This window comes from Nipponia nippon, unplaced genomic scaffold, assembly GCF_047370975.1.
Source record: "Nipponia nippon isolate SJK-2023a ecotype South Korea unplaced genomic scaffold, ASM4737097v1 scaffold_9, whole genome shotgun sequence".
NCBI lineage: Eukaryota > Metazoa > Chordata > Aves > Pelecaniformes > Threskiornithidae > Nipponia > Nipponia nippon.
This window is the reverse complement of record NW_028262413.1, coordinates 3,020,109-3,039,549: the sequence shown is the minus strand read 5'-3', so window position 1 is coordinate 3,039,549 and position 19,441 is coordinate 3,020,109. Positions and strand designations below refer to the sequence as shown.

Sequence of the window (19,441 nt, the reverse complement as noted above, 5' to 3'; positions counted from 1 at the left end):
TAAAACATGTTTTGGTAATCTCATTTTTTCCTTATGTCTCCATATTTATCATGGTATTTATCGGTTGAATGAAGCCAAGTTCCAGGTGTTGTTTTCTTGCATTTTGATTGAAGTTCAATATGCATGTGAATGTACCTTGACACAAATCACAATTAAAGTCTCATCTAGGAATCAAGAAGTGTCAGTCAAACCTTCTAATAGATAAGATGGAAATAACAAGGATATAATTGTTGAAAGAGAAGTGTAAAATGCAACCTGCCTCCCTCCTTAGCATTAGGTAGCTGTTTGCTGTTGGTACATTTTAATTCTTACCTGTGCCAGTCAGCCCTTCCTTATGAAAACAGAAAATGTGAATGCAAAATGAAGTTCAAATCAATGACTTAAAAATAGATTTCCAGCCTACTGATTTAAAACATGATGAATATTGGTGATGTAAATAGTTTTGGTTTAAATCAGTCCCCCTGCATATAATATAGCTGCAGATCAGGAGCACTAGGGTGAAATCTTGCCTGGGTGACAGCTGGATAGGAAACTGTAATTGATTTCACAGGGCCAGAATTTCATGGCTTAAGTATGAGACACTTCACCTCTTCTCCAGGATGCGTGATGAACAAGGCACCCCGTCCTTTCAAAGAGGCAAAAAAAACCTCAGAGAGGGTGAACCATCCCTGCCCCGTTGAAGAGAGGTGCCCCAGGCTGGGTGGCTGCTTGGCACCAACTCCTCCTGGATGTGAATGCTCCCCTGCGTGGTTGTGGATGTTTCCCAAAATACCCTGGTTTTTCTCATCAGCTGAGAGCGCAGCCCATCTTCGGGGCAGGTTGCCCCAAAGGCGGGTGTGTGCAGCGGGTTGGTTTGGTAGGAGCAGGCTGCAAGGAGAAGACAAGCCCTGTGGGTGTCAGTCCTATCTCTGATATGGGTTTACTGTCATTATACAGGGACGTTGTGCCTCTGCCTTGCCTCCTCCTCGGAGCCAACCACTGATGGCCTCACGTCAACTTCCCTGCTGGAGTTTGCCATGATGTCCCACCTGGAGGCCATGAATTCCCACGAGCAAACCAGCCCGGAGACTGCGGAGCCTGATCTTGCACCTGGCTCTCTGCATGCTGCCCCAGGATCGGGCTTTGCCAGCGAGGAGAATGAGGAGTCCAAGATCTTGCAGCCCCCGCAGTACTTCTGGGAAGATGGGGGAGAGCTCAACGACTCCAGCCTGGACTTGGGACCGGCAACAGGTAGGTCAATTTTACCCCATTTGTCCTCTCTGCTCTGCAGGGACTCTGGGGAGGTGGAAGGACGCAGGGATCTGCCTTCCTGCTTTGACACAACTCTCGGCAAGAGGGCCTGAGATTAAATGTCAGCTCTATTTTCTCACCTCAGTGCCTGATGTGTCCCCAGTGAACCCTGAGCAAGCACAGGCTTTAGAAACGAAGTTACGGCTGAGCCTTTATTCCTGAGCTGCTATGAGCTGGGAAAAGTGTTGCTTCCACCTAGTTTCCCGTTGCCTTGTGCCGTTCTTTCTCTCTCTCCTTCCCCCTTTTATGCTCTCTTCTTTCTCCCTTCTTTCTGTTGCTGTCAGTTAAGTACAGCCTAAAGGTCTCAAGACCCTGGCTCAGAGATCAAGGCCATCTTGAGGTTTGAGTCAAAGCTGGGTTCCCTGGGCCAAATTCTGGATTCCTCACTTTGTGACTTCAGTGAGGATTTGACCTGAGAGAAGACAGCAGGTTTTCTCCATTGGGCTGCTGTCCTGTTGCCTGCCCTGGCCTGCCTCCTTTCTGGGGAGTCACGGCCAAAATGAGTTTCGTTAGCATCTGAGCTTGCTTTCCTCTGTGGAGTGGTTTTTGAGACCACTGGGTCCCCTCAGTGGTCTTCCCCTGAGCCCCTCGTTGGCTTTGAGACACCCTCAGGGAGAGGGATGGGAGGAAGGAGAAGGAGCGTTGCAGGGTTTCTAGTAGCTTAGGAGATTATTTCACATGCTCCTGCTCTTAAGTGTCATGTGGGGCATGTATTAAGCGTTACGCAGGGGCCAGGCTTCAGTCTTATCCCTCCTCCCTTATCCGCTATTGCTGCCTCCCTCTCAGCAGGTCTGACTGAGGTCTGCAATTAGAAAGCACAAGTCTTGTTTTATCTTCACTCCTATTTCTGTGACCTTAAAAAAGACCTGTGCTCACACAGGGCTGAGGGCTGCCGCAGTGCTATGGCTCAGGCTGCCCGCTGGGGCACAGTGCACGCTACGCGGGGCAAGGGCCATCCCAGCTTAGGTCTCCAAAGCCCTTTGCTTGCTAACATTGCTGCTAAACTCATCTGGCTCTGCTCTTGCTACCCTGCGGCTCGTGTGGCCCCCGGGGCACTTGCAGGCCTGGCCATGGGGAAGCTGTGCAGATGCCGCCTCCGCAGCGATGCTCGGGGCGGGTGGTGCGCGTTCCCACCGGCGCATCCTTGGGACATGCTCTGGCTTAGCTGCTCTCGTGCTGGCAGCGTGCTCAGCGGCGCTTTTATTTGTGTGCCAGCAGGCACCTGCATGTACTCATAGATCTGGACGTGACTTGGAGAACAGCATGTGCTTGTGCATTGAGAGCGAGATGCACTGGGTACCGAACCCAGCCTCGCCTCTTGCACGTGCCTCGCCCCATTTGTATGCAGAACACGCTCCTCTCTCCTTCCGTTCTTGCCTGCAGTGCTTTCCTCCATGAGCAGATGTGCTCTTTCAGCTGTCCTTTACGCGTACCCTACCCTATCCGCTGCCCAGCTAACCACTTCTGTGCTTCCAAGCACTGTTTTTCCCGTGGCCGTTGCTGCATCCAGAGCTCGTGTCTCGGTGGCATTTCAGAACCTTGGTTAATAGAACAGTTTGAATTATTCAAGAGCTGGGAGCACATTTCTACTTAAAATTTAATTAGAAACCTGCTGTGTGTCATTTTACAATAAAGGATATTGTAATAGCATCCTTAAATTGGGCAGCCTTCTCCTGCACAGGCTTTGCATGACAGGAGAGATGCACACAACCAATGGGTCTTACGTGCTGCATGTGTGACAGATGCCATGTGATACCTTGTGGAACTGTGTGATGACATCTGTTAGGTAATTTTCAACGTATAAATCCAGTAAGCAGTTTCAAACAGCTGCTGTTTAAGAAAAAAAAAAGTTTGCGGTATAAGTTTTCCTTATGTGGGATTTTTCTCTGAACGACAGTGAAGTGTAGCCCAGCAAAGTTGGTAGCTCTGTCCCAGGCACAGATTTGAGACCCTGTATCAATCAAGGCACAAACCAGGATTGTTATACTACTGGAGAGAGAAAATTCCCTGCTGTGAATGGAGACCTGTGCTGTTTTTTTTCTGAGTTTGATGTGAAGATACTGGGCCTGGCACTGGTGGTCTTGTTGCAGACAGGCCAGATCTGCGATTTCAAAGCTGTATTAGTCATCTCTCCTTTTTTTTTTTTTTTTCTTTTTTTTAGTCCTTCTGAAGTCTGTGTGGGGGGACTCCTCTGCCTTTGTGTGACTTTGAGGCTGCAAGAGATAAAAAGTAATAACAATCTGCAGCTGCTGCTCTTTTTCAGTGCACTCGAACATCCTTTAAAAATATTTCTGGAAAACATGTGGCATCTAGGGCCACCTGTTAGGCTATTAGAAAGTGAGAACAAACTCCCACTGGCAGAGCACAGCTCAGCCTGGGGCTCTGGTTCTCGTGAATAATGTGCTTTTGCTGATTTATGCTACGGAACAGTAAATCTGTATTGACATCAGTGAGCACCAGCCTGTGGAAGGACCCTGAGATTTGTCTCGTTCTGTCTGAGTGTGCACAGAAGTGCACGCTTGCATGTGTGCTAACCCATGCACGGGTGCTACCCAGTGGAGCTGCATCTGGAAGAGATGGATTAGGTCTGGTGGGAATGTGGATGCCATATCCTTACGGAAAGAAGCAGTGCGTGACTCATACTTCAGCCAACAGGCAAGTCACTGGAGCTGTGAACGTGTTACTTCTGCATCCCCCTGCCTTCAGGCTTCCAGGAAACCCAGAAGCTTCTCGGGTTGTAGTTTGGGTTTGGCTGCTTTGTTTCACCTTTGGTATCAAATTGGCCTGAGCCACGGATCAACCCTGAAGGTAGAGTGGACCTGCAGGGACTTGCATCTGGCCCTTCTTGTCCTCCTTTCCCTTCTTCCCACCTTCCCCATCTTGTTTCGCCTGAAGGCTTCCAATCCCCCATGTTTCCTACTGTCACACTGGATTTCCTGGGCAACAGATGCCACATCTCTTCTAGCTTTAGGGCTAGAAGTTGGGAGTCATTAGGGCTGCAGGTCCCTGATTTTTAGTGACAGAGTTATATGGTGGTGTATCCATCCTGGAGTGCTTCCCGGTTTGCGCCTCTCAGTGTTCGGCTCAGTGCGAGCGCACTGCCCCAAGTGTTCTCCTTCCAGTGAAGGCTCTAGGTTGAGGCAGCCTAATCATTAATTGCTGGGAAGTGTGGACTCCCAAAAACTGATGCAAGACTTGTGAATGTCTGATGAATGAAGGCACTGAGTCCCTCTCCTCCGCTGCCCAACAGCTGAGCCTCCAAGGGTTGGAGTGCATCATCACATCATCCAGTGTGATGGTGGGCTGGCATGAAGTTTGCTTCATTACAGCCAGGGTCTGCTCTCTTAGCTCCAAGGTTGTGCCTTTGAAGACCAAGGCATGACTGTGCTGGGAGCTATCAAATCCAGTCTTATAGGTTGGTGATTCACTAGGATGGCATGTGGCGCTTTGGGAGGCGGCGGGGCGGAAATTGTAATCTTTTAATTATTCATAGTAATTAGCAGAAGGGATTCCCAGGAGAGCTAGGATGAAGGATAGCAGGACAGACAAGTTAGGAGGACTGTAGTCAAAGAAAAATAAGTTTTCTTACCAGCTAATGGGTAAAATATCTTCCATCCCCAACTCTGATAGTAAGATTCACTTCCTTCTGTGATGAATTGCTTTGCCTCTGGCCAGAGAGGTCCCAGGATCTCTCAGCCTTACAGAAATCTGCTGCCTCTTCGTCCAGACTGACAGCAAATCTGCAGTTCTTAATACCATCTTCAACCCAAGCATTAATGAAATGAAGCACCTGGTAAGGTCTGTCTACATAAGCAGCTTTGCGCTGAGCAGCCCCCTGCCTGAGCTCAGCTCCCGGGATGCCTCTTGTTTGTGCCCTGGTTTAGCATACACCGACATGTTAGGTGATCTATCTTGGGACAAGCCATCTCGACCAAGACGTGGCTGGCAAGGGCTGACCTGTGACGAAGAGGTTTTCTCTGTGCACAGTGTTATTCTGCTGCAGCTATCCCTGACCGACTCTGGGTGAGGGTGGCTTATTCTGGCCTTGCTGAGCAGGAAAAAGGCATGGGGCTGTTTGGGAACAGCTGTAACACTTGGTGCCCAGTCGCTACCTGAAGCAAATTCCAAGCATAATGAGACCTAACCACTTCGCTACCCTGGGTCTCTTGTTTAATTATTATCTCTTTTGTGCGTGTGGACCTGTCTTGGAGTCACAGATAGTAACTTCTTTGGCTAGCTCTTCTGGAAGATTAGGCTATTAGCCCCAACTGGCTCAATTCCAGCACCAGTAATTGCATTTTGCCTCTTTGAAATCCCCCTGCAGTTTCAATCAGCTGGAGTATGCCTTTTTGCAGTAAGCCTCACTGCTCTATATTGCAAAACAGCGAGCAGATGCCACCTCAGACCTGGCTGGATTTTAAGCAGCGAGTAGAGTGCACCTTGCACTTCCCAAAGCTGGGGGGTGCTTCAGTGTGAGCGGTGCTCTCAGGCTGTGGTGGTGTGGTGGGAGCCCAGGAGTGTTCTTGTCCTTATTGCAGTGCCTTCTAGTTATCAGTAATTCAATCACTGGTTAACATGATCTTCCAGTTTAATCCAATAAAGACCTTATGGTCAGGTTATGTGTACTAAAACCAATGAGGGTCACCCTTTTTCTGAGCTGTCACAGTTGCTTTAAACAGCTCATAGTGGCAAATACAGGCTGGGGAACCTTGTAGGGCAGTAACTGAGACCAGCTCTTCTGAATGAAAGAGAAGCAGAAATGTAATGAATTAAATGTCTGGCAGGGGAATTGTGCTTTGGCACAGTGCCAAGCGTTAGCCCATCTGGTGTCAGGGAAGTTTTGGTACTGACTGCAGAGGAAGCAGGACATCGCCTAAATGGTGGCTCTTGCAGAGGTTTGGGGCTCATGTTCACCTCTCCCAGGGCAAATCATCTCCCTGGGTGAAGGAAATGAATCTGTGCCACCCAGACCTAGGTCCGCTGGGAGATGCGGAGGGCAGGACTTGGAGTGGCAGGAGAGCTGTGCAAGATGGGTTCTTCAGAAAATAGTGCCTGAGGGTCTTTGCAAGAGAGCTTGGAAGATAAAAGCTGGAGGGGGTTGGGGGAGGTGAAGACGGCTGGATGTTGCAATGTGAGTAATATCACTGCTTATGGAAAGCATTAAGGGGTGTAGCTAAGGATGTGGTGGCAAGGAGGTGAGGTGGAGGTGTGGAATTTCATATGTGAACCAGACTCCCAAGGGGATGGTGTGACTGAGAAGCTCTGGGAGAGGACATGACGTGGAGCTGTGGCTGCCTGCTACGGTCATCAGGCCTATCCCTGCTAGGCTGTTTGGCTAGAGATGCTGAGACAGTTTCGTGGCTCCGGTGGGCAGTTCTCCTGAGCTGTCCCTCTCTGCGATCAGGCTGGCTCCACTGTGGCTTGGCTGCCCTTCTTTGTGGCTGGAAGGGATACGCGGCACATGCAACCTCTGCGTGTGGCCACGAGTTCCTCTTGTGCTCCAGCCTACTGCTGGTCTTGGTGGGAGACTTACAGAGCAGACCCTGGCAGGGAGGGAGCTGATGATCTGTGCAGTTACTACCTCCTCCCTTCCCAGGCACCCTTCTCTTTGGCAGCGCTCTGCTTCCTCACTGAAGTTTGACGAGCTGATAAACCAGCCTGATGGATCTGGCATTGCAGCCAGCTCCATAATACCTATCTCCTTTAACAGAAAACTGCCCCACTTCTGCAGCGGGAGCACAGGTCCCTTTTGTCTGGCCTCTCTGTTCTGTGGTTGCTGTTTCTCTCCACAAAAGCTGGTGGGGATGGGAATGGATGGTAGGTGGGAAAGTCTGTGGGCGCACTTCCATGTGCCCAGGGTGTGGGAGCCAGGCGTAGAGGGTCTGCTGAAGGGAGAGGACAGCCAGGTGGGCCAGGGGGTTGGAGGGTCTAGAAGACCACTTGCTGAAGGGGAACTGCTAGCTGAATGCTGGAAGGAGCCACTAAAAGTGGGAGATACTCTTTGAGTCCCCTTAGGGCTGGGGTGAAGGGGAATCAAGGGAGATGCTGAGAAGACTCTTCCAGTGGGGAAGCCCTTAGCTCTGTGTTACACAGATGAGTGACAGAAACCAGCTTGTCTGGAAGGAGCTTTGGGAAGAAGACGCGGGGACCAGCTTAGTGGCTGGGATCACACCAAGGAGGTGGACAGGGTGCAAAAATTCCTTCAAATCATAGAAGAGAGGTGTAAACCAAAAGAAAATATGAGTGCCTTAAAGAGAGCTGATCTTGAGAAGTGGACAGATGCCCTTGGTAGTGAGACAGTAGGAGGTGATTCCAGGAACTAAGTGTCTAGCTGGAAAGTCTGGAAGGAAGGACTGACTCACCATCCCTGAACCTCTGAACCTGGAAAGTGATTGAACCCCTTTGGGAACTGGGTTGTATGGAGAGCTCCTTGTTTTAAGGAGCACAAACCAGCACAACTCTGACCAAAGCGCCCCGAGTTTCACTGTTCTCCATGCGAATCTGAAAAACAACCCTCACGAGAGTTGAGGGGAGTTGAGGTTGTAATCAGCGGGGTCTTACAAACCAGATAGGAGAAGGGTGCTCCCAGCTTAGCATGCAGGATAGTGGAGAGACTGGTGGCAAGCGGGGATGTTGACTCAGTTAGCAGTGAGCGCGAGGATTCCTGTGTCTGCTTCTGCCTTGTTGGTTTGTTGGCCCAGAGAAGCAGCTCAGGTTTCAGTCTTTGGCTGCCTTGTGAGACAGAAGCCTGCTGGGAGAGAGTGACGTGAGTTCTCCCTGAGCATCCATCGCCCTGGAGAGATGGCAGAAGCGGCGTTCCCTCCAGCGTCCTTAGATCTTCTCGGTGGAAAGGCGGCGTGGCTGCAGCACGTGGGGCTTTCCCCCACGGGAGCTAGCTAGCCTGTGACAGAGCACCGTAAGGAACGGTCGAATGTGTGACTTCAAAGGAGAGCTGACAGGTCAGGAGCATTTCTAGCTCCCGTGGGGCAAACGTCACACTGCGTTTTCCTGGTTTGTTTTTCTGCTGTGCCCATCTGCCAGTTCTTGCGCTCCTCCAGGTGGGAAGAGGGTGAGGGAAGAGAGGAGGTGCAGAGGAGTCAGGAATAGCTGAGAGTGTCTTTAGGCAAAGGAGATGGCAGATTGGATCACTGATCCTTGAAAATAGCATCTCATCTGACAGGGCCTTGTTTTAAGGGGCGAAACCTTCACTTCTCACTCACAGCATGTCAGGGCAGGCAGGGTTCCTGCTGAGGTTAGTGGTTTTGGTGCAAATCCTCAGTATCCCTGCAGCAGGAGGAGCAGCAGAGCCCTGGGAGATGCTCTAAACCTTCACCATCTGTCTGAAGAGGGTCCTGACCTAATGTCCTCAATCCCATGGTCTGTGCCTGTTCTGCTGTTAACCATCCATCTAGCAAGGCAGTGACTGTGTCTGCAGACACTGGGACGTGTAGCTGTTGGTAAGGGCCTTTGGGAAGACCAGTGCCAGGCAATGGAGGGAAGGGTTTTTTTGTCTGTGCTGCTGCTGATTGCTCTTACTGGCCTCTGTGGGAGCATCACCAGGTAGGCTGTTGGGTAGCAGTAATCTTTTAATCCTCAGGGTCTTTGGGTAGAGTCTCAGTCAGGATGGGTGCTCTCTATTGAAACACAGCAGCAAAGCGGACATTGCTTCTGCCTGCGGTGGTCGGTAGATCTCAGTGGCCTGTTTGCAGCCAGAACTGGGAGACAGTCACCACATCACGACCCTGAAGGTCAGCACCTGGATCATGCTCATCTTTGGGCAGCGTCTGGAGGGAGCTGCTGACAGCATGAAGGGAATGAGCTGTGGCTTAGGGAAGCCGCTTGCCAGCTGAACAGGAGCATCTTTGCACCTCCTGCTCAGGGTGGAGGGAGCACCGTGGGTCTCCACTCAGGAGGGATGGGGAGGAGCATGCAGGAGCCGCATGGGCAGTCCTGGTTGCCAGGGAATATCCGAGGCAACAGATGTGTTTGCTGACACGGCCCTCCCTGCCTGGGAGCTCGCACCCGCTCTGGCAGCAGCAAGCAATGGACTGGCGTCAGGGATGCACGGAGATTCCTTGTGCAGGTCTCCTCTGTAAGGCATCCAGACAGCTGCTGCCTACTGCGCTCAGCGGAGCATCTGCCTTGGCAGGCAGGAGAGGAGATGGGGACCTTGGGGATTTCAGACAGTCACTTAATAACAGCAACCATAGACAGGGCAGGGTGCTCATTTCTGGCGGTGGAGGGATCCTCTTTCTTCCCTTTCTCAGTCAGAATATGTGCCGTGCTCATCGTAGGGAGAAGGGGAGTTAATTGGGATGCAAACTCCTGAAATGAAGCTCCCCGGGTACAGGCAATTTCTCAAGAAAGATGAAGGTTGATTTATGCCTACTGGATTTATGCCTGCCGCTCTGAGCCTAACGTGTCTGGTCTTACGGATACTCTCCTTATCCTGGGATCCCAGCTCCTTGCTGGGCTTCCAGAAGAAGCCACTACCTGCTCTCACCTTACATTTGTGAGATGCATCTTTCTCCTTCAACATCTGCATTTGTCTAGCAACATCACATGCGTTTGTGGTCAGAGCCACGGAACAACCAGGGCTGAAGTCGGAGGGAGGGGAGTTGGATTTCGCTCCTGTTGCTGGCTTCTGTTTCCCTGCAGCAAATCTGTTCCTTAATGACACGGAAAACTCATAATGCAGATGTTTGTGGGATGACTTTTCTGCTGTGAAGTGCTGTGCAAAGTGAAGTTCTGCATTTCAAAGATGCCCAAGTTGATTCACGTTGTGGTGGTATTACTTGGGCGTGCCAGGGAGTAGGATTTGGTTTGCTGTGCTGTTGTTTCTCTTCCCTAGTATTTCCCATTTAGCTTGTGGCTGACTGCTGTTACCACCCAGTATCTTTCTGAATCCCATGTGAAATTAATTCCCAGGTCCCAGCGTAATTCTTAACACTCATAACCTCACCTCGGAGATGCCAGGTATCAAAGCTGTTATTTGCAAATCTCCTGGCTAGCAAGTCTGCGAAAACATCTTCAGGACAGAAAGGAGCGGGGGGAATGAACATGTGAATTATCCCTAGGGAAAGTGGGTTTGCTGGGATGGGACAGGGAGCTGGGGAAGTGCAGAAGGTTGCGCTGCACTTGTCAGATGGGATTATTCTTTTCAGTGGCAGGCTACCTGCCCTTAGAGGGTCTCTGCCATTTGACCCCATCTGTGGCTAGACACGTATAATGGGGCCAGGTCTCTGCCTTTCAGAGTTCATGGTTACTTGGGATGTGACATGAAGTCTTTTGAATCTCTGTTTAGATTACAGCTTTCCTGCTGCATCTCAGAAGGCCCTGCTGAAAGGGAATGGGACGCAGGTGAAGGACAACTGGGAAACAGCCACTGTCCAGCCACCAGCAGAATTTGTCGAGCCTGACTTGCACACGCCTTTCTCCAGCACGCTGGAGGAAGAGGAGGGGCTGCTCCCTATAGACCACTCAAGAGGAGTGGAGAGCCTCCAGACCTCTGGGCCAGAGGTTACATCTTCTGAAGCAGTGGGCCAAGAGGACTCCTTCTCCCTTCTGTTTTCCACAGCCTCCGCCAGGCCAGGTGTTGTGACCGAGGCAGCCACAGGAGGGCAAGAAGAGGACTCTGTTCCTCCAGGCTTAGACCTTGGGAGCAGCATGGGACCAGGTCTTCTGCCTGTGTCCTCTATTTTTTCTACTACTACTGCTGCGAGGTCTCCCAGTATTTCAGAAGAGTCCTTTGAGGTGACAGCTGGGGACGCATGGGCTGCTGGGGGAGCAGATTCGGAGCTGACTGTGACTACCACAAGAGCAGAGCTTGCAGAGACCACGGTAGAGGCTGGTGGGGAAGAGCATTCAGCCAGAGAGGAGGTCTCAGAGACCACGGTGGGGTGGGAGATGCTGGAGCCCACAGTGCTAACTGAAATGGAGCAGACCGTGGAAACGCTTGTGGGGACACCCTCTCCTGGAGGCAGCTCCCCAGGCACCCAGACTCCTTCTGGCAGTGAGCAGCACCCCACTTCTGCATCTCCGTGGGACAGGGCTGACGAGCCTGCGCTGGATCCCATTTGGAATGACACCGAGTCAGCCACTGAAACTGTGGCAGCAGAGAGGAGCTTGTCACCCCAGGCTGGGGACGCCCGCGTGGCCATGCTGCCAACAGAGCTGCCCTGGGACTCAGCACAGGTAGCACTGGGAGCAGGTGGGAGGTTGCAGTGGAGATATTTGTGTAGTTCTTCCTGCGGGGGGTGTTTAACCCCTTAACCTTACCCACGCCCTGAAGTCTGACTGATAGAAGTAGCTTGTCCTGTTCACCCAGCCAAAACTTAATTTTGGAGGATGCTTTTCACAGCACTTCATAAGGGTATCCATCATCCTTGGTGGAAGCCCTGCCCCCTAACATCTTCCCCAGCGAACTGCTGCACAGAATCCTGCTTCTAATAAACACCTGCCCTCTGGGGCATGCACAGCAGCAAAAGCTCCTTGTTTCCTCAGCCTGCATTATTGGAAGTGTCAGGACAAAAACGGCCCCAAGGATTTCTGGAAAGGGAGTGAGAAAGAAGTGCTATTTTTGTTGCTGCTGCTGCCTGCAGGGACCAGATGCAGAGCAGGTGGAGCAGGGCAGAGAGATCTGTGAGGATGTCGGCCTAGGAGAGCCCGTGGGAGAGGAAGCGTGAGGTGAACTGCCGTTCCTGAATCCAGCAAACTGGCAGCTGGTTAAGGGAAGATTGGTAGCAGGAGCTGGCTGGTGAGAAAGTACCAGGGAAAGCTTTTCATTTTGCTGTCTGCCCCACGGTGCTCGGCACCCTGAGCAAGTGACTTAGTCCCTCTGTGCGTCCGATCCTGCCTGCAAAGTGCTGCCCTGTCTTGCGAGTTTAAGGACGACAGAGGCTCCTGGTTAGGTTTTGTGTTAAGTCCTGATCACATACAGGATAAGGCTGCAGGCTGGAGGGCGTTCCACTGAGTATCTGAGTCCTCCTGGAGTCCAGGTACAGGTGGAAGGTAAGCTGGGCTGTGGCAAGCTGGCACAGCACCTTGTCCCTGCCCCATGTGCTAGCACTGAAATAGTGTTTCCTCCTTAGTGCAGCGAGTTAGGGGACAGCTAGTTCCTTTGAGAAACACTTCTCTGGGGTATGGCACAGCCCCTTGCTCCTGCCCCTTGTGTACCCCATGCTTTCAGCAGGAGAGCTGCATTCGCTGCCCAAACCCAGCTGTCTTTGTCTTGTCTCCCCAGGTGATCTGCAAAGACTGGAGCAACCTTGCGGGGAAAAACTACATCATCCTGAATATGTCGGATAACATTGACTGTGTAAGTTAGTCCAAAGAGATTTGATGGCATGGGGGGGAATAGTGCTTAGAGATGTGGAGGCAGGCACAGCTCTTCTGTCTGCTTTCGCCACAAAACATTTTAAAAGCACTAAATCTCAAAGTCCCTACAGAGGGTGTGGAGAGAAGGGGAGGAGGATGGAAATGTTCCTGTTCTCCAAATGGGAAAGAGTGGGTGGAAGGAGAGGATTTTGCTCCAAGTCTAGCACATGTCAGTCCCATATTGGATTTTGACTAACTCCTGGCTGTGAGTCTGTGCCAGTCAGTACCTGGATTGTCATAAGACATGAGAGCTTTTAACGTTGTGCCTCTTACTGGTAGGAAAGGTGGCAGGATTGAGGTTTGAGTCTCCTTCTCTCTCTTCCTTCCTCTCCTTCCAGGATATAGTAATGTTCCTCTGATGGCTCAGAGGAATAGGGACTCCCCATTTGCAGTGTGAATGGTTCAGTGTCAAGCAGCTGTCACTAAATCTTCCTGAAGTGCTTCTTCTCCCCACCCTGTTATCTTGTGTGTTATCTGGGTCTGTTAACCAGCCACGCTCTGCTAATCCGCTGCCTGTCCATCCATCCATCCCCATAAAGCTGCAGTTAATTCATGAGGCCAGAGCCCCTTGTGGGTCCCTGGTAAAAGGGCTCATTCACCTCTGCTGGGCCTTTTATCAGGCACTTAAAAACCAGTTGTGAAAGGCCTGGGGTCAAGGTGCCTTTCATAATTCTAAGAAATGATTACGAGCCTGACAGCCCGAGACCGAAATGTTTCATCGGGGAACTGTGGTCTGGCCTCTTGTGTCTGCAGTCTCACTCACTGCGGCTCCTGCTCTGGGCAGACCTGGCTGGTTTTGTTACTGCAGGGTGGCACTGGCCTATTTCCACTACTGGTGAGTGGTTGGGGTTCTTTTTTTTTATTATTTTTTTTAATTTTTTTTTTAAGGTGAACTTTTTGGGGACAGGGAAAACGGGAATTCCTGTACCCAATAAAGCATGCTGACTGCTTTAAGGGTAGATGAAAAGTTGGTCTCTTTCCTCCTGATTTAAGCAAACCAGTTGGCTCTTTGGAGGGTTTTAAGTATCTCTGCTACAGTTCACAGTTGCAACTCAGAAAATCAGTCTTTGAAAACCAGAGTCCTGCTGCCCTGTTTCCTCCATGTCCTAGTCCCCATTGCTCTTTCTCCCATCTCTGTGGAGCTTAAATGCTGGTTAATTTTGTAATACGTAGTTGCTTCCTTCCTGTGGTCACTTGTGTTGTTTAAACCACTGGAAGGGCAAGAACTGAAAAGCAGATGTGCAGATGTCTCTTGACGAAATGGTGTCTTTACTGTTGAATCCTCAGTTCTGCCTTGCTGAAAGAAGACAGTGCCCTGGGATAGGCAGGACTGAACTGTTTTTCTACTTGGTTTCATGTTTCAAAACATATTTCCCAGCGAATGATTTGTGCTGTCCCCCCCCTTACTCAAAGGGACGCTTGTCAACATACATATTTAACATGAACATTGCTTCGTTCCCTACCTCCCATTACCACTTTGCATGGCTGAAGCTGGAATCAAGCTCTTCTCCTTTCCACTGATGCTGATGCAGTTTGTTTCCTACCCGTGGTAATTTGCTCAGTTTGGGCAACTCACCTACCGTCTGTCTGTCCCTTTTGTTTTCTGGTTTCTGTATCTGAGCCCTGTGGTGTTTGGATTTCCAGGGTTGCGAGGGAGAACCTGCATTACGAGTGCTGTAGCTTAAATTAGTGTGAATGGGGATTCCTCACATATTCCCTGTGTTTTGATGCCCTGATCTGGTGCGGTACCAAGTCCCACTGAAAAGCTGAGGGGCATGGAGGATGCTTAGCCCCTTCCAGAGGGCTGCACCTTGAGCTTTAATATTCTTCATCGTGCCAGGCTTTTACCTGCTGCAGAGATGATGTCTGTATTGCTGGGTTAAGCTGGCAGCCCATTTATCTTTCTAATGGCAAGGCAGTCGCTTCAGTCTCTCTCTGGGCACATCTCCCACTCAATATACCTAGGAATTTTGCCCAAGTGAGGACCGCAGGATCTGACCCGGCAGTGGTACCTGGCTACACATCAGGAGGTGACCTCCACCTCGCCTCACGTGTGTTCGGGCTCCTTCCTGAATCCCGCCACGGAGCATTTATCAGTGCTCTGCAACCTCTGCTTTCCCCGTCACTAGAAACATCTCACCTCTGCCCTCCTCCTGCTCCTGGGCTAAGCTGCTCCCCCTTCCTCCACATCCCCCAGAACGGAGCCGCAGGCTGGCAGCGGGGCCGGGAGCTGCAGCTGAGCAGCATGGTGCTGCATCCTGGCGCTGCTCCTCCTGCCTCCCCGTGCCGAAACGCCGAACCTGATGAGACGAGGCACTGGCAGGCCCTTCTGATTCAGGCCCCAGTCATCGGTGTCTTTTCCAATTAGGCCGTTTTCGGCACAGGCCTGTGCCTGCCCTGAGCGCTTCGAATTGCCATGGCAACCAGAGCTCTCCATTTTATTAATCATCTATGTGACCTTCAGGTTGGCATGGAAACCGGAGATAAGAATAGAAACACAGGAGTGAGAAAGCGGCAAAGGAGCCTGCCCGGGGATGGCTGGAGCACATCAGGCTGAGCGGCACCCGCTGACCCAGTGCTGGCTGCGGGGAAGAGCCTGGCTGCTGCCCTCTTGCCTTGCACGATAATGTCGCTTCAGGATCCCTGTGTGCTAGGGGAGCTGGGCTTGGCGTGGTGTGGGGCGTACAGCAGCCACAGGAGCCGAGGAGGAGGGTTGGCGTGTCAGGAGATGGATGTGGGTCCAGCCTGGAGCACTGGGGATGCGCAGGAGAGCATTGCACCAGGTTTAGCATTGCTGGCTTTTGGGCACGTCTGGTTCAGGGGTCTCGGCCACGCAGCTGCGCCAGCCCTGCAGTGCTACATCTGCCCTGTTTGCTCCATGCACTCACCAAGGTCCCTTTCCTGTGGCAGGAGGAGTTTCGCCTGGAGAGGGGTCCCCAGCTGTTGGCACTGGTGGAGGATGCCTTCTCCAGACAGGCGGATGGACCGCAGGACCGCTGGCTGATCTCTCTGAGCAAACCCAATGAGAACGACAAGCACTTGCTAATGACATTGGCAGGGGAACAGGGTAAGTGCTGGGAGAAGGAGCCTTCCTGTGATGGGGGGGTGTATTTAAGGGGCTCTCAAGTGGAGGTGCTCAGCCATGTTGGAAGGAGCTTCTGCTCTCCAGTCCGTTTCAATCCCGCAAGTTCCCCGTGTTAGCTAGACTTGAGGGATGGAGGGGGACTGAGGACATAAGACCCTTTTTCTTCACATCTGCCTTCTGGCTTGCCCCTCACCGCTTGCATGAAGCTCCGTCTTCTGCGCTTTGCCTCCTGCTTTGCTCCCTCCCTGGATTGCCTTCACTTGAGCAACCATCAGCTTTATCCCAGTGCTTATATACTCCCTCCCATGGGCAGGCCACTGCAATGGCAGCACATGAGAGCCTGCTCTTAGTTCACTTCTTAACGCTTCTTAAGTCTTGTCTGAACTGGGCCAGTCCTGATAGTGCCTCCCCTGCATCCCCAAAGAAACAAAAGCTGACAGTGAATGGTGGGCTGGAACATTTTACCATCTCTTTAATCCCCTTTTGGTAGGGGGGTGCTTTTCCTGTACTGCTTGTGCTGCCTGCTTAGTGACAGAGGCCTCTAATGTTGACGTTATGGCCTATATGGAAAAAGAACCCAACAGTATTCTAAAATGCCCCACAGTGATAGGAAAAGAGAGCTAACATTGAAGTGGCATTTGCTGTATCAATGCCTTAAATCATTGCATCTCTCTCAAGCCCTTGGGCTGGAGCATGTGCCAGTGAAAAGGCTTTGGTGAGCATTTGGTCTTCTAAATGAAAACCTTCATGCTGTCATGAGACAGAACATCCCCCTTCCTGGAGAAGAAAACAGGTCTGACCTCCAGAAGCACAGCCAGGCTGGGAGGTACTCCTGAGTTTAGAAACCTCAGGAACCAAAGTATTTTCTGCTCTGAACAATCAGGCTTTTTTTCAGTTCCTCTTTTTACTGCTGTGCAAGTGAAGGGAGAAATGGGCCTCAGCCTCTAAATCCTCCCTGGCTGCTCCTGTTCTCCTGGCTTGGAGAGCACCCTGGGAGCTGTTGGGGAAGGAGGGTCCCAGGCAGGGGTGGCTCAGCGTGGCCTGGTGGCTCCCTGGCTGAAGCTGTCTCCTGTTGGGAACGGAGCTGTTACAGCACAGCTCCTGCAGCCTCTGCTGTTGTGCCAGGCACACCACCTTGCCAGGGTGTCCTGCAGAGCAAAGCACATCTGCTAAAGGTTGTGATAGGTGAGCATGAATCTCTGTGGGAACATTTTGAGTGCTGCAGCTCAGGATCGAGTTGTGCTGGACAGGGAGGCTGGATCAGGCAGAATAGGCACATGCCTCCATGACTTCTTGGGTGTTGTGCTCAGTCCCAGAGCAGAGACGGATCCTGAGAGCTTCTGTGGCCGTGGGAAGGGCACCTAGGTGCCTCCGTTATCAGTACATGCTTGGATTTTTCCCCCCTTCAAAGAACATTTGGAGGTACCCTTGGTTGTGGTCCTTGCACTCTTTCAGCCTCCTAACATAACATACCAATGAACAAAAATGTGCGTTCCCCTGCCTCTGTTCTGTTGGGGATTTCACAGTGATGAGTACATCTGTCTGAGCTGAGAGCAGCACTGATCTCTCCCTCTCCTTCTTTACAGGCGTCATCCCTACAAAAGATGTTCTCACGGCACTGGGGGATGTTAAGAGGAGCTTAGCTGAGGTAAGAGCCTGTCTGCATCCGTTTGTTAAGACTAGCTATACAATTAAAATAAGCACCTTGAAAAGTGGGACCATATCTCAGTGCTGAACCCACAGCAGGCAAACAGATGAGTCAGACACTTGGCAAACTCCCTTCTCCCCTCTCCGGTAGTTGCCAGGCCATCAAACGTCTGCTCCCATTTAAGAGAGTAACTGGGTTATTCCCTCCCTGCCTCTGTGGCTTGGTTGTGAGGCTGCTTTTCACACATTCATTTTGTTGGGATACTCGGTCTCATCCCTTCTACACTATTGCCTGTGGCGATGCGGGTGCTGCAGAGCCTCAGATTTGGCCCTGCTCACCCTACAGCTGATCTACCTACGTTGGGTGCTCAGGCTTTGCTGAAGGAGGTGGGAGAGGTGCCTGTACCAGATGGGACACGTTCACACACCTTCCTGCAATCCCGGAGTCTGCATTTCCCTCCGTTAGACAACTGCCGACACAAGGGCAGGCAGAGGACCAGAGGCAATGGACGCCAGACTCCACTGCCAGCTGCCTCTAGCCCTCGTGTGTTCCCCTCTAACCCTGGACAGCTTGGAAGAGGGTAAAGATGAAGGCAAGTTAGTCCCATGATCTCTGGCTTTGCCCCTTAGGCCTATGGGATATGTAGGCACTGAGGGCCTGATTTGGCTTGGATTTTTTACACTACTGCAGTAATTCTGTTGACTTTAGCAGCAGAGTTGTGTCATTGCCTTGCTGGCTGCCTGCTCTCAGGTTTTTCCCTAACCTAACAAACTGGTGCAGTTACACAAAGCAAATTAAGTGCTCAGTGCTGTATTGATTGGCTTACACTAGAGAAAGTATGAAAAGCCAACCTTGTAGAAATTGTGTGACTGAAGTATCGGCAGCTAGAACTGTCCAGAAAGAAGGATTTGTGTTGGTGCAAGGTTTGACTTTTTTGTGCAACTGTGACCCTACGTTAACGTGCAGCCTCGCTACCTGCCTCCAACTCTGCGGCTCTATCAGTAATGAAACACTACTCATTGCACTGACCTTGCGCTAGCACAAGCTTGGAAGGAGGAGGGAGGATATTCTCTTACACCCGTCATACTTACTATTGAGTTGATGTGTAACCTGTTTGAAATCTGCCAAGTCACTGGGACCGATGTTGGGCTTTGTAGGCTCACAACCACTGGGGGCCCATTTCTAGGGCAGCTGTTCCTAAGCTTTTTGCATCAGCAGGCAGCTGTCCACTTTCAAGATCTCAGACCACTATGCCCTCTTAGGACCAGAGCTTTAATGGAAACGTATTTGTTATGGTTACATTTACTGTCAAACGGCCACCAAAGCCTCAGCACCCATCAGTGGTCCATACTTTGTCTTGGGAACTCTTAATCTTGGGCAGTTTCTCCCATGAAAGCCTCCTTGTCTTGCACATAGGTGTGATCCTTGTGCAGGCAATCAGGATAAGATTGTGCCTACTGTCATTTGCTGACGTGTCAGCTTTCGTGGAAGATGGTGTTAATTTAGTTATGTGCCTTCTAGTCATGTAAGACAGTGTGCATCCTGACTCCCCAACCCTGGCTTTTAGTTCCTCTGCCCACAGTGATGGTCCTGTACCTGGACCCTGGAAAGTTTGAACAGGATCCCACCTGACTGCAGTGTACCCCTTTCTTCCTTCCAGATTGGCATCCAGAACTACTCAACCACCACAAGCTGCCAGTCGCACCCCAACCAGACACGCAGCGATTATGGGAAACTCTTTGTGGTACTGGTGATCATCGGCTCCATCTGTGCCATCATCATTGTATTGGGGCTCATATACAACTGCTGGCAGAGACGCCTGCCCAAGATGAAGAACATGGTGAGCACTGGACGGGTGGAGAAGGTGGCTAGACTCTTAGCCCTTGGGATGGAGGGGATTGGAAAGTTAAGAGGGAGATTGTTTTCCCCTGTCCACTTACTGGACGTAGCTGGATACATTGCTGGAGCAGCAGGGGAGCCCATTCTGGCATAAGAGAGGTGCAAACCTGTCTCTTGCTGTGCTCAGGACAGCTCGTTACTGC

The 19,441-nt window shown here is 51.3% G+C and overlaps 1 protein-coding gene across 1 annotated transcript in view; it reads left to right on the top strand.

Moving 5' to 3' along the window:
- The window catches only part of PODXL2 (podocalyxin like 2), a 33,707-nt gene that overhangs the window by 9,701 nt on the left and 4,565 nt on the right, over positions 1–19,441 (top strand). The window contains exons 2-7 of the mRNA XM_087745003.1: positions 937–1,230; positions 10,595–11,484; positions 12,533–12,607; positions 15,577–15,733; positions 17,338–17,399; positions 19,060–19,239. Of these exons, the coding sequence (XP_087601129.1) occupies positions 937–1,230; positions 10,595–11,484; positions 12,533–12,607; positions 15,577–15,733; positions 17,338–17,399; positions 19,060–19,239 (1,658 nt within the window). The remainder of the gene's footprint in view (positions 1–936; positions 1,231–10,594; positions 11,485–12,532; positions 12,608–15,576; positions 15,734–17,337; positions 17,400–19,059; positions 19,240–19,441) is intronic.